The sequence below is a fragment of the Athene cunicularia genome (genome assembly GCF_003259725.1).
Source record: "Athene cunicularia isolate RWA chromosome Z unlocalized genomic scaffold, athCun1 chrZ_part1, whole genome shotgun sequence".
NCBI classification, from domain to species: Eukaryota; Metazoa; Chordata; class Aves; order Strigiformes; family Strigidae; genus Athene; species Athene cunicularia.
Window position 1 is genome coordinate 9,863,593 of NW_020799142.1, and position 10,145 is coordinate 9,873,737.

Here is a 10,145-nt window from a genome sequence, read left to right on the forward strand (position 1 = left end):
GCGCGCCGCGCTGCGCTGGCAGAGCTGGGCCCCAGCCCGGAGCCCGGCCCGCCGTCGGGGAGCGGTGGCCGAGGGGCTTGTGCTGGCCGGGGAGCCTCTCGGCTTCGCTCATTTACTGCGTGGCAGTGTCTGCTCTGAGCGGTTACGGGGAGCGTCTGGTGCAGGAGCAGCAGTTGAATCCAATATGAGTTTTCAGCTCAGCTAAGGAAATAGTGTATGCTGTCATTCGCTCTGCAGTAGCGGCGGGGAAGTAAGAGTTTAGTCCAGAGCTAAAAACATCTAAGTCTGGCCTCGAAAGCTGACTGTTTTACCGTGATTGCTGTCACGCAGAGTCCCAGCTGAAGAGGGGAGAATATCTAAAGCACACCTGCCTAACAAGATGTCATGAAAGTAATTTCCTTGTGGTTTGTGAAGCATTTGCACGATGAGCACGATACAATTTAAGGAGCTAATGGATCTTATTTCAGAGTATGGCTCAAGTTGGGTTCACATAGCAAACAGTAAGAAAGTGATGGAATAGGTATGCAGCTCTAGCATATCCTGGGCATGTAGCAGAATGGGAATCTTACAAAAAAATAAACCATGCGGCAACAAACATCTTATTGAACGGTATGGTTAATGTGCATGTACTAAGTGAGGCTGCACAGTTTTTCTTACTTTTCCCAGTTTTTAACAGTTTGAACTTGCAGCCATCGTGGTAGAGCGTGCTGTTTGGATTTGAGATGTATAGAGCAAACAGCTCTGATGGTTTTGGTGCCACTGGGTGTGTCAGCAGGGTTGGAACCTTTCAGTCTGTCACTTCGGCCGGTGAAGTCACTGACAGCACAGCAGCAGCATGAGAGAAACCATCCTTGAAAATGGGGATCACGGTTACAGTTAGGGGCTTTTGAAGGAGCTGTATGCTTTAATGGTCCGAGTTGTTGAAGTCCCATTTTTTTTCCCATCTGCTGTCCCACCTTAGTATTTTGGAAAGCATTGCTGCCAAATATTGGTCCTTGTTACTCTGTCCTACATCTTCTAGTTCTTAGATATGTTTTTCCCTACCCAAATGTTTCTTTTCCTTGTCTATTTTTTTCATAAAGTCTTTTCTGTGTAGTACTTTCCCCCCTGTTTTCAAATGGGTATCACTGGAGGTTACTGGAGAGATAAAGCCTGCCTCTGTCACTTTTGTCAGTGATCAGAACAGGAGTAGAATTGGTAAAAGGCAAGTTTGGATTTGACCAACCACTGGTAGACTGAAATTCTGTGTGCATGTCCTTTGGGAGTATGTTTTAAGTGCTGAGAGGAGGCTCAAGCAAGGCCTGTTGGAAAGAATCTCAGGGGAACTTTAAAGCTCTAGCAAATCTTTGGCTTGTATATGTAAACTGGCCCTTTCAGTGTGAGTGTCTTTGATGTAATAAAGCACACCTCTGTCAAATTTGAGATCATTCTTCAAAAATGAACCGTTGTTTCTTTATAGAAAATCTTATTTTGTTTTTCATTCCAAGTAATGGTAAGCATTTTTGTATGAAAAACCCAACTACTTGCAGACATCCAGGGAGAGACATCTGGGGATCCAGACATCCTTTTTTTTTTTTTTTTTTTTTTTTTTTTTTTTTTTTTTTTTTTTGAAGATAATTGCTTGCCAACTGAATATTTTTTTAAACTTCCTGTTTGCAGTGTAGCTGCTGCTCGGATCTCATGTTATTTCAGTTGTACCATTAATGTTATCATTGTAATAACTTAATCCCTAGGTAAACTGATACGAGTTTTAAGTAATAATATGTGAACTGAAGTGCAGTTATTCAGATACTAAAAATTTCAGTGACTTCTGCATGCATATAAAAGGGACGTACCTTTAGATAGAAGTCTCTTCCTTTGTCAGCATGCTTTATCTTAAAAGCAAAAAGTTTGGAGCAAACATTAAGGTAAAACTACTATAAGAGTCATCAGAACACCAAGTTATGAATACCTAAGCTACCAGTTAGTCTTCGTGTGGAGGTGGGATAGCTCTTCTACAGAGCACTATGTTGTAAATCAACAATAATCAAAGCCTGAAAAAAAACCCCTTGAGACAATCATGAGAAGTTTTAAGTCACTTGTAGGCATTATCCAGATGTGCTGGTTCTGAGAAGAAATGCTGTGGTTAACTGTGCAGGAGGGAGGCAGCAGGTCCCCCCAGAACATTGGTCTGTTCACTAGCAGACCTGAAGACAAGCCTCGTTGAAATACCTGTTCTACTAGTCGAATGCCATTCCTGCAGCCTAAAGCAGTTTGTGCTAAATAATCCTTTGCTAAATAATCCTGTGCTAAACGATCCTTTGGTCCTACAGAAAGGAGTAGTCTTACTGCATTTTAGCATCTTAGTCCACTAAATCAATTCCATGGAGTTGTGGATACAACAAGTGGTTGATTTCTTACAGTAATGCCTTTGCTGCCCCATCAGGTTTCATCTGCTGTAGCCTTTGCTGTTGTACAATTATTCATAACAAAGTAACAAAAATTGCCCCTAAATGGTTTGAAAATATAGTTGACATTACATATTCTGAAACTAAAGTATTTTGAATAATGTTCTGTGTGTCTTCCATAAGAAAATAATTTTGCAGGCTGGCTTTGAAAGATTTTCAAATTAATGCATTATATTTTAAAAAGATTTGTTAAAGCAAAAATTTTGCAGTGCCACTTGACAAATCATGCTTCTTAGAAGAAATGTATAAATGTCTGTTTTGTTAAAAAGACACTTTCTTGATTTTTGTTTTCAGGTGATCACTGGAGGTCATTATGATGTTGACTGTCGGTTGGAAGATCCTGATGGCATTGTATTGTATAAAGAGATGAAGAAACAATATGATAGCTTCACGTTTACTGCATCCAGAAATGGGACATACAAATTCTGCTTCAGCAACGAATTCTCTACTTTCACACACAAAACTGTGTACTTTGATTTCCAGGTTGGAGAAGATCCACCACTGTTTCCTAGTGAGAACAGAGTAACTGCACTTACTCAGGTAAAGTGCTGTTGTGTTTGACAGTAGATGTCAGGTGGAGGAGGTGTTTTCTCAAGTTCAGCTGCATTAGATATCTGTATCACTTTTGAAAATCAGTGCATTGGAGCTTTTAAAATAATCTGAATTAATACAAATAAGTTTTCTTGAGATAGGATTTAAAAAACACAGGACAGAGCTGAGGAGGAATCTCCAAATGCTAAAGAAAAAATTAGGAGAGTAACTTGAACTCTAGGCCATTATTATTTTTTTTTTAAGGGAGCTTCCTTTTAATGCCATAGTTGTGTGAATTTCACAAACTAAATATCAGTGGATTAGGGTTTTAAAAATTTTCAAACTTTGGAGAAACTTCGAGAATTGTTTTTATATTTAATTTTTTTAATATATTTTAAACTGGTTTTATATTTAAAATGCTAGAGTCTTTAAGCTGACCTCTCACATAACTGCCATTTTTAAAATGGAAAAAAAGACATTTATCCTTCATAAGAGACTACTAAGTGTTGGAGTATTAGTATTATTATAATATTCTCAAGAGTTTACGGTTTTATACCATCTCTACCCAATGTAAATCCATCACAGCTTCCCTTGGAATACTTGCTTCATGAATTCCCACTAATGTCCTTAGATTATAACCATTGACAGACCTCACTTTAAACAAAAAAGAAAAAAAAAAAAAAGAATGCTAGACATGGGTGCTATTTTGCTAGTCAGAACTCAACAGTGTAAGTACTGCTTCCCAAATGCCAGTCTTACTTGAATTTAGCTCCCATAAGTCTGGAGTAGCCGAGATGTGTAATGAGTGCACCACTTGCTGTGAATTCAACTACAGCTCTTAGCTCTTTCTTCTTCTCACTCTTCTGCTCCATTTTATTTTTTATTCTGATTCTTGATCCTCTATCTTTCCATCTCTTTTCCTTACTTCAGTCTTGATTCTGTTCAATCTGTGTGTTCTGTTATGTCTGGCTTTTCTTTTCCTATCTTGGCATCAGCAGAGGGATTTTGAGAACACAGAACATGCACTTCCTGGGTCTTGCATCTCTGGAGTCCCTTGCAGCCTGTAGAAGATATATAAAAAAATATTTTATCACTGGAATGTAGCATACACAATGCAAAGAAGTTATTTGGGAAATGGGAAGGTTAATCTTCAGAGTACAGTATGTCTTTGCTAAGAAGATTCTTGTTGCAGTTTTCTTGAGGCTTGTAATGACCAAATTGGAGCAGCCTTTCATAGGGACAGTCAAAAGTGAAACCATGAAACCAGAATGACTTTGTGTTTAAATCTCTTGTGCAGACTAGGAGAGCTCTATAATTTATCAGTGGGACCATTGGCAGAACTTAGTTTGGAAAACCTCTTCCTGAATTCTGTTGAGAAGAATATCTTAGACTTTTCAGATACCTGTCTTGAAAGTCATCAATGTGTAAAGATGGTTAGACACAGCTAGAGGTAATTGAGAGTGGTCCTATCAGGGTGTTAAACATTTTCTTTAATAATAGTTTGTGTTGTTTGATCTTCAGGAAATACTAATTGTAAGCCATGAAACAGGAAAACAAATTGTGACTAGAAATCAAGTATTTTGAGGATCTGTTGAATAATGTCTTGGTGATCAAAACACAGTGAGGAGTACTGACTTTTACTTAGAGCAGATAATTTTTCATGTAAGCTTCTTCCAGTTTATGTAGGGCTTGAAAAGTTGGTAATACTTTTTTAAATGAAAAATGACAGTGAAGTTGGACAATTTGTTATAAGTTTATATTCTGGAGCATTTGGGAACACTGAAAGATAACAGAATTGTCATTTCTCTAACCACTTTTTGTGTACCAGACTAAGAGAAGGGTCTCTTGCCAGAGAACGTGTTGAGTTCAGTAACGTAGATTTTAGGATGCTGTACAACTTCAATGAGAATTATGCAATGAAGCATGTCATAAGTTGAAACACAGAAGCATTTAGTATATACTATGTGCATCTTCATGTAATAAGCAACTGCTTATTTTCCTGATATGTGGAATTTACTACTAGGGCATCACTGACATTTCAAAAGAATTTCTAATGTTCATTTTGAACCTAGATGTATATGAATTTAAGATTTGTTATTCTCAGAGCCTGGTGCTTTTTATTCGATCTGCAGTTTTACATTCTTCTGTATTTAAGAGTCTGTCACCATCCTGTATGTAGAGTTTGATTAAATTAAATTTTACTGCATTTACAGTATTTCAGTCTTGACAATGCACTGAGGTAACCCTTTGCTTGCAGGGGTTAAATCCTAATTTAAATATGAAACCACAAAACTTTGCGGAAAAAGCACCAGAAGGGTTATTAATTGTGGTATGTATTTGTTTACTTCTCTAGATGGAGTCTGCGTGTGTTTCAATTCATGAAGCTTTGAAGTCTGTCATCGATTATCAGACTCACTTCCGCTTGAGAGAAGCGCAGGGCCGCAGCAGAGCAGAGGATTTAAACACGAGAGTGGCCTACTGGTCAATAGGGGAAGCAATCATCCTTCTTGTTGTTAGTATTGGGCAGGTATTTCTTCTCAAAAGCTTCTTCTCTGATAAAAGAACCACAACAACCCGTGTTGGATCATAACTGGTAGTGGTAATGCTTCAGGTCATTGTGTGCTACTCATCTGTAAAAATTAACTGTTCTCCAAGTAATTGTAGGTACCTGAATGATCTGAATATATGCAACATTCAAATGTGTCTCCCCCTCATCCCTTAAAAATCACAAAACAAATCCAGAAAGTTATGAAAGGGACACATGATTTGAAATACTTTGAAAATATTTTGGAACTTAAGTGTTTTCTGATTCCTGTATTAAATATCTGGCAGTGACCAGCCTCTCTTTATTTCTAATGATTATAATCCAAACTGAGTTTGATTTTTACTAGTAAGATTAGCCATCTGCAGCATAACACTTTAAAATAACCCTGTAGTGCACTGTTTTGATTTGCTGTTAGAAAAAAAATCCAGTGATACCCTTTTCTTATTTGTAAATTGTTGCAAGCTTGACACTGTATCATGGTGCACATTCTCCATCAGCCTGATAAGTCTCCATCTCCAAAACTTGCTAAATTTTTATACATGAGTATGTTTGCTTAAACATTATCTATATTAAAATAAATGCCTTTCCTCTTTTACAAAGTTTAACTGAACAAATTGTAAGCTGAGACTACTCAGGAAATCCACTTTCTGTATTCAGAAATCCAAATCTCCAAGTTCATTTAAAGAAGATGCAATAAAAGAGGAAACCTTGTAACTTTGTCACTGAAACTGTACCATTTCTGTACTTGTATATGCTGCTGCTGCTGCTTTTTGGATTTAAGACCAGAAGTAGCTTCGTTTGTTAAGCAGCCCAGCACCAGCACTGGAAAAGGTTATATTATGTTAGGCACATAACAAAGCTTTTTACTAAATTGTTTTCCTGTTAAGACACCAATTTGATATTGATACTGCATTGCACAAGTGCTGTAAGTTTTACTTTCCTGTGTGTGGTGCACTGATACATGATGGCCTTGTGCATCTAATTGCCACTCTTTTTTGCTAGTGGTCAGGAAATGTTTTATTATTTTAGGTTATCTTTTTTGTAGAGTTATAGTTACATTGTTTCCACTGATCGAGTCTTTAATAGCTTATGTACTGTAAAGTCTTGTTTTATTTGTATGTGGAAGGTAGTTAGTGTATGTGCATACAAGTAGCTTGAATTGAGCTGGTCATGAGGCAAACACTCCTTCAAATGGCTCTGGAGGAGTAGAGTAGACTGACCAGTTCTTAAATGCACACAAACTAAACTAAGCTGAAAAAAAATCATCGTTTATTACTGGCTAAATCAAAAGATGCTTCTTAAGTTCTCAGCAAGCAGAGAAAGAATGCTGAACCCTTACTAATTGTATTATTTTTATCAAAAATTTAGCAAAAAGGTGAGACTTGAGCAGTCTGAAGAATTGATCTAAGATTACTTAATTTTAAAATCCTGTGATGGCAAAAAAAAAGTGAAAGAGCACATAGTGTGTTGTGAACTGAATGACCGCCCTCTTGAAAATTGAAGAAAAACCTCATACAGCTCAAGAATTGTTTAAAAGATCATGGGGGTATTAAAGCTTAATGTGTGTAAAATTCAGGATTATATATAACATTTTTCTATCCTGTACTGAATTTTAAATACTGCAGTCCCGTTTGGGGATGCAAGCTTCCCAGAAATAGACTCACAAAGATCAGAAAACAAAAGAACTACTGCTTTCTTCTTCTGCCTGCACACATAGTTCTTGATTGTACCTATATGCTTTATTCTTTTGTTTTGGCAAGTACTACTCAGTACTTTGTGCTGCGTTGCACACAATAATGAAGCAAGTGGTACACTTTGGGTGCAAGTGTCACATGAAAACATGATTTAATTTTGATAGTGTCCACTATTATCTTCTGGAGTTTGAATATCACTTGTGTAGCTTTAATCACAACAAAAGCATTAGTTTTAAAGATTGAAATATGTTGGGTTTTTTCCCCACTGAGTTTTTCTTTGTGCTGTCAAAATTCATAAACAATGGGGTAAAACAAATAATGGTTGGCCATTGCGTATGTTTTTCTGTTCTTTCATAATGTTTGAATGTGTGAAGTGAGACGACTGTTAGCTCAATATTACTCCCACTGCAGAGGTTGAGTGAACCTGAATTTTGCATTTAAGTTAGATATCTGAACCATTTTTTTGCTGCATAATATGCAGCAATAGCTTAAGAATGCCTTTATTTTTGTGTTATTAAAAACATGGCACAACTATACATGTTTAAACATAGCTGTATATAGTTTTTAAAAAAAAGTGACTGACTAGGATATAATTAAACATGCTAACATGCAGTGGGTGAAGAAATGCATTGTGACTTTTGGTTAAAGCTGCATCTTTTTATTACATGAAAAGAGTAGTTTGGTTAATGATGTGATGCACAAATAAACGCTCTGCGTTAAAGGGGATATAACTATGTTTTTAATTGCTAGAGGCTCTGGGTTTCAGCTTTTCCTTGGATGTTTTATGTTTACAGAACTTCCTCTCATGTCCCAAAATGTCAGTTCTTGTTTTAGTTTGAGAGGAAAAAGTAGAATTTGTTTGAGTAAGACAAAAAGCAGACCCTGTGAATATTGTATGGGAAAATAAAAATTAATATATGAATGTGGTCTAATTGTTTTGTTTGCATGTGGGATGGGGAGGATTAGTCTTCAAAAAAGCTTTGAATAATGATTTATGTAGTCAACTAATATTTTTAACACATTGCAGTTAATCTACCACCTGTCACTTGATCAGGACTTATGTTGCTGTACATCATGCAGTCTACTGGTTCACTGCTTTCAGGTCACTGGAAAAACTCAAGTTTCAGCAAGATAGTGTGGTTACTGGCTCTTCACTCAGCACATTAGCAGTGCAGGTAATAATATTCATAGATCTGTTCCTGTTAGAGTGGAATTCAAAGTATTTGATTACAGATGCCAGGAATGATTTGGGACCTACTGCATCTTTTCTCATTAATTCTGTAACTACAAGGTTATAATATGGATGATCTAGAAAAGTTCATCCAATTAGTGTTGTCTAATGACAAGATATAAACTTCACATATGTAGTAACTAAATATGTGATTGGAAATACTATATTGTGTGGCTTCTTGATGAATCTTGGCACATACTAGTTAAGTTTTGAGTAGATATCGTTGCTTTGTGTGGGCACCTTCAAAAATGGCTTTTTCTTGCTGTTTGTGTTTCTCTTGTGTCAGTTGCTGTACGTTCAGAATTTTTCAAGAATATTTACAGTACTTGAATTTAAAAAAGCTTTTGTCTAGAAGTATGTGTAAGTTTTCCTATTTCAGTGATGTTATTGTTATGGTCAAGTAGTTGTGTGAGGTTTTTTTACATGTCTGGCATGTGGGATTTAGAAGTAGCTTAAGATGACTTCTGGTCTGAAACACTTTTGCACTGAAAGCTGATCATCTTACAAAAAGAAAAGTAAAAAATTTAGACAAAGGGATAAAATGAGTCAGTGTATCAGATGACTTGTATGATGATGAAGGCTTTTATCAACGAGGAAGTAGTAGTGTGCTCTGGACCACTTCAACCCATTTTAAACAGTTTCTCAGGCTGCCTGAGGGCACAGCTGCAGCAGGGACACCCCAACCTGGATTTTATATCACACAACAGAAGCAATTGCTTTTAAACACAGAAGCAATAAACTTTTAAAGCCTTACCCTGAAGTTCTTCAGGGAGTTACAGTATAACAAGTCAGTGTGCAGAAAGCTGGTGTACTGCACCAGGTTGCTTTAGGAGATGTTCTGTGGTTGGTGTATGAGTGAAGGTCATCATGTGATGCTTAAGTAGTGTGTGGGTTTTCTTATAGCTATTTTCTACATCTCTAAAGGAAAGCAAGCTTACTGCATATTATCAAGAACTCAGATTTACATTGTCTAATGTAACTCTGGAGTCATTGCTGTGGACTTCAGAGGTTTTTTGTGTGGATTTACCTTCAGGTGCCATCAAAGTGTAGCTCCTAATTGTTATTGATTTGCAAACATTTTGTACCTTTACTATCTGACCAGTTTGGTGCTTCACAGAAGCCATACTCGTACAACGGAGGAATACACCAGTAGGGGGAGCATCATCTATCGTCGAAGATTATTTAAAACTGTTTTAGCAATCCTTGTTCCTGTTACTGAGTTATTTCTCTCAGCCACTGATTTAGTCTCTATGAATTTACAGCCTATGAGTGCTAATTCTGCTTGTCAGTAAGACCACAGATACATTCCTTGAAGTAACTGAAATCTTACAACATCACCTGATTTCTCATTGTTAAAAACAGATTAAACTTTTTCTGTACAGCTCAGTGGAGGAGCGCTCTGCCAGGGTGAGATGAAACCAAGAGTTTGGTTGTCAAATCAAGTGCCAGAAGAGCAGAGTTAAGATGTGTGCTTACTGAGGATGTTACTGGTCTTGACCAAGTACTGTTGTGAGACATGAAGGGCAGTGGTGACTCATGTCAGCTTAGGAAATACTCCAGTTACCTGTCAGTGGCGTCTCTCAAAAGGTTCATTATTTGTATTAAAATAATCCATGTTACAAACCTCAGGGCAAGATCTTACATAAGCGTAAGGTGATTCTACTTTGCATTACTTCTGACTGGATTGATTTGACCCG

At 37.1% G+C, this 10,145-nt stretch overlaps 1 protein-coding gene across 1 annotated transcript; it reads left to right on the forward strand.

The window, feature by feature from the left end:
* The first annotated feature begins 2,681 nt into the window (after positions 1-2,681).
* TMED7 (transmembrane p24 trafficking protein 7) lies at positions 2,682-8,187 on the forward strand. Its single transcript, XM_026865766.1, has 2 exons — positions 2,682-2,987; positions 5,332-8,187. Exons 1-2 carry the CDS (start codon positions 2,697-2,699, stop codon positions 5,566-5,568), a joined length of 528 nt encoding a protein of 175 aa, XP_026721567.1. The 5' UTR covers positions 2,682-2,696; the 3' UTR covers positions 5,569-8,187.
* The last annotated feature ends 1,958 nt before the right edge of the window (positions 8,188-10,145 follow it).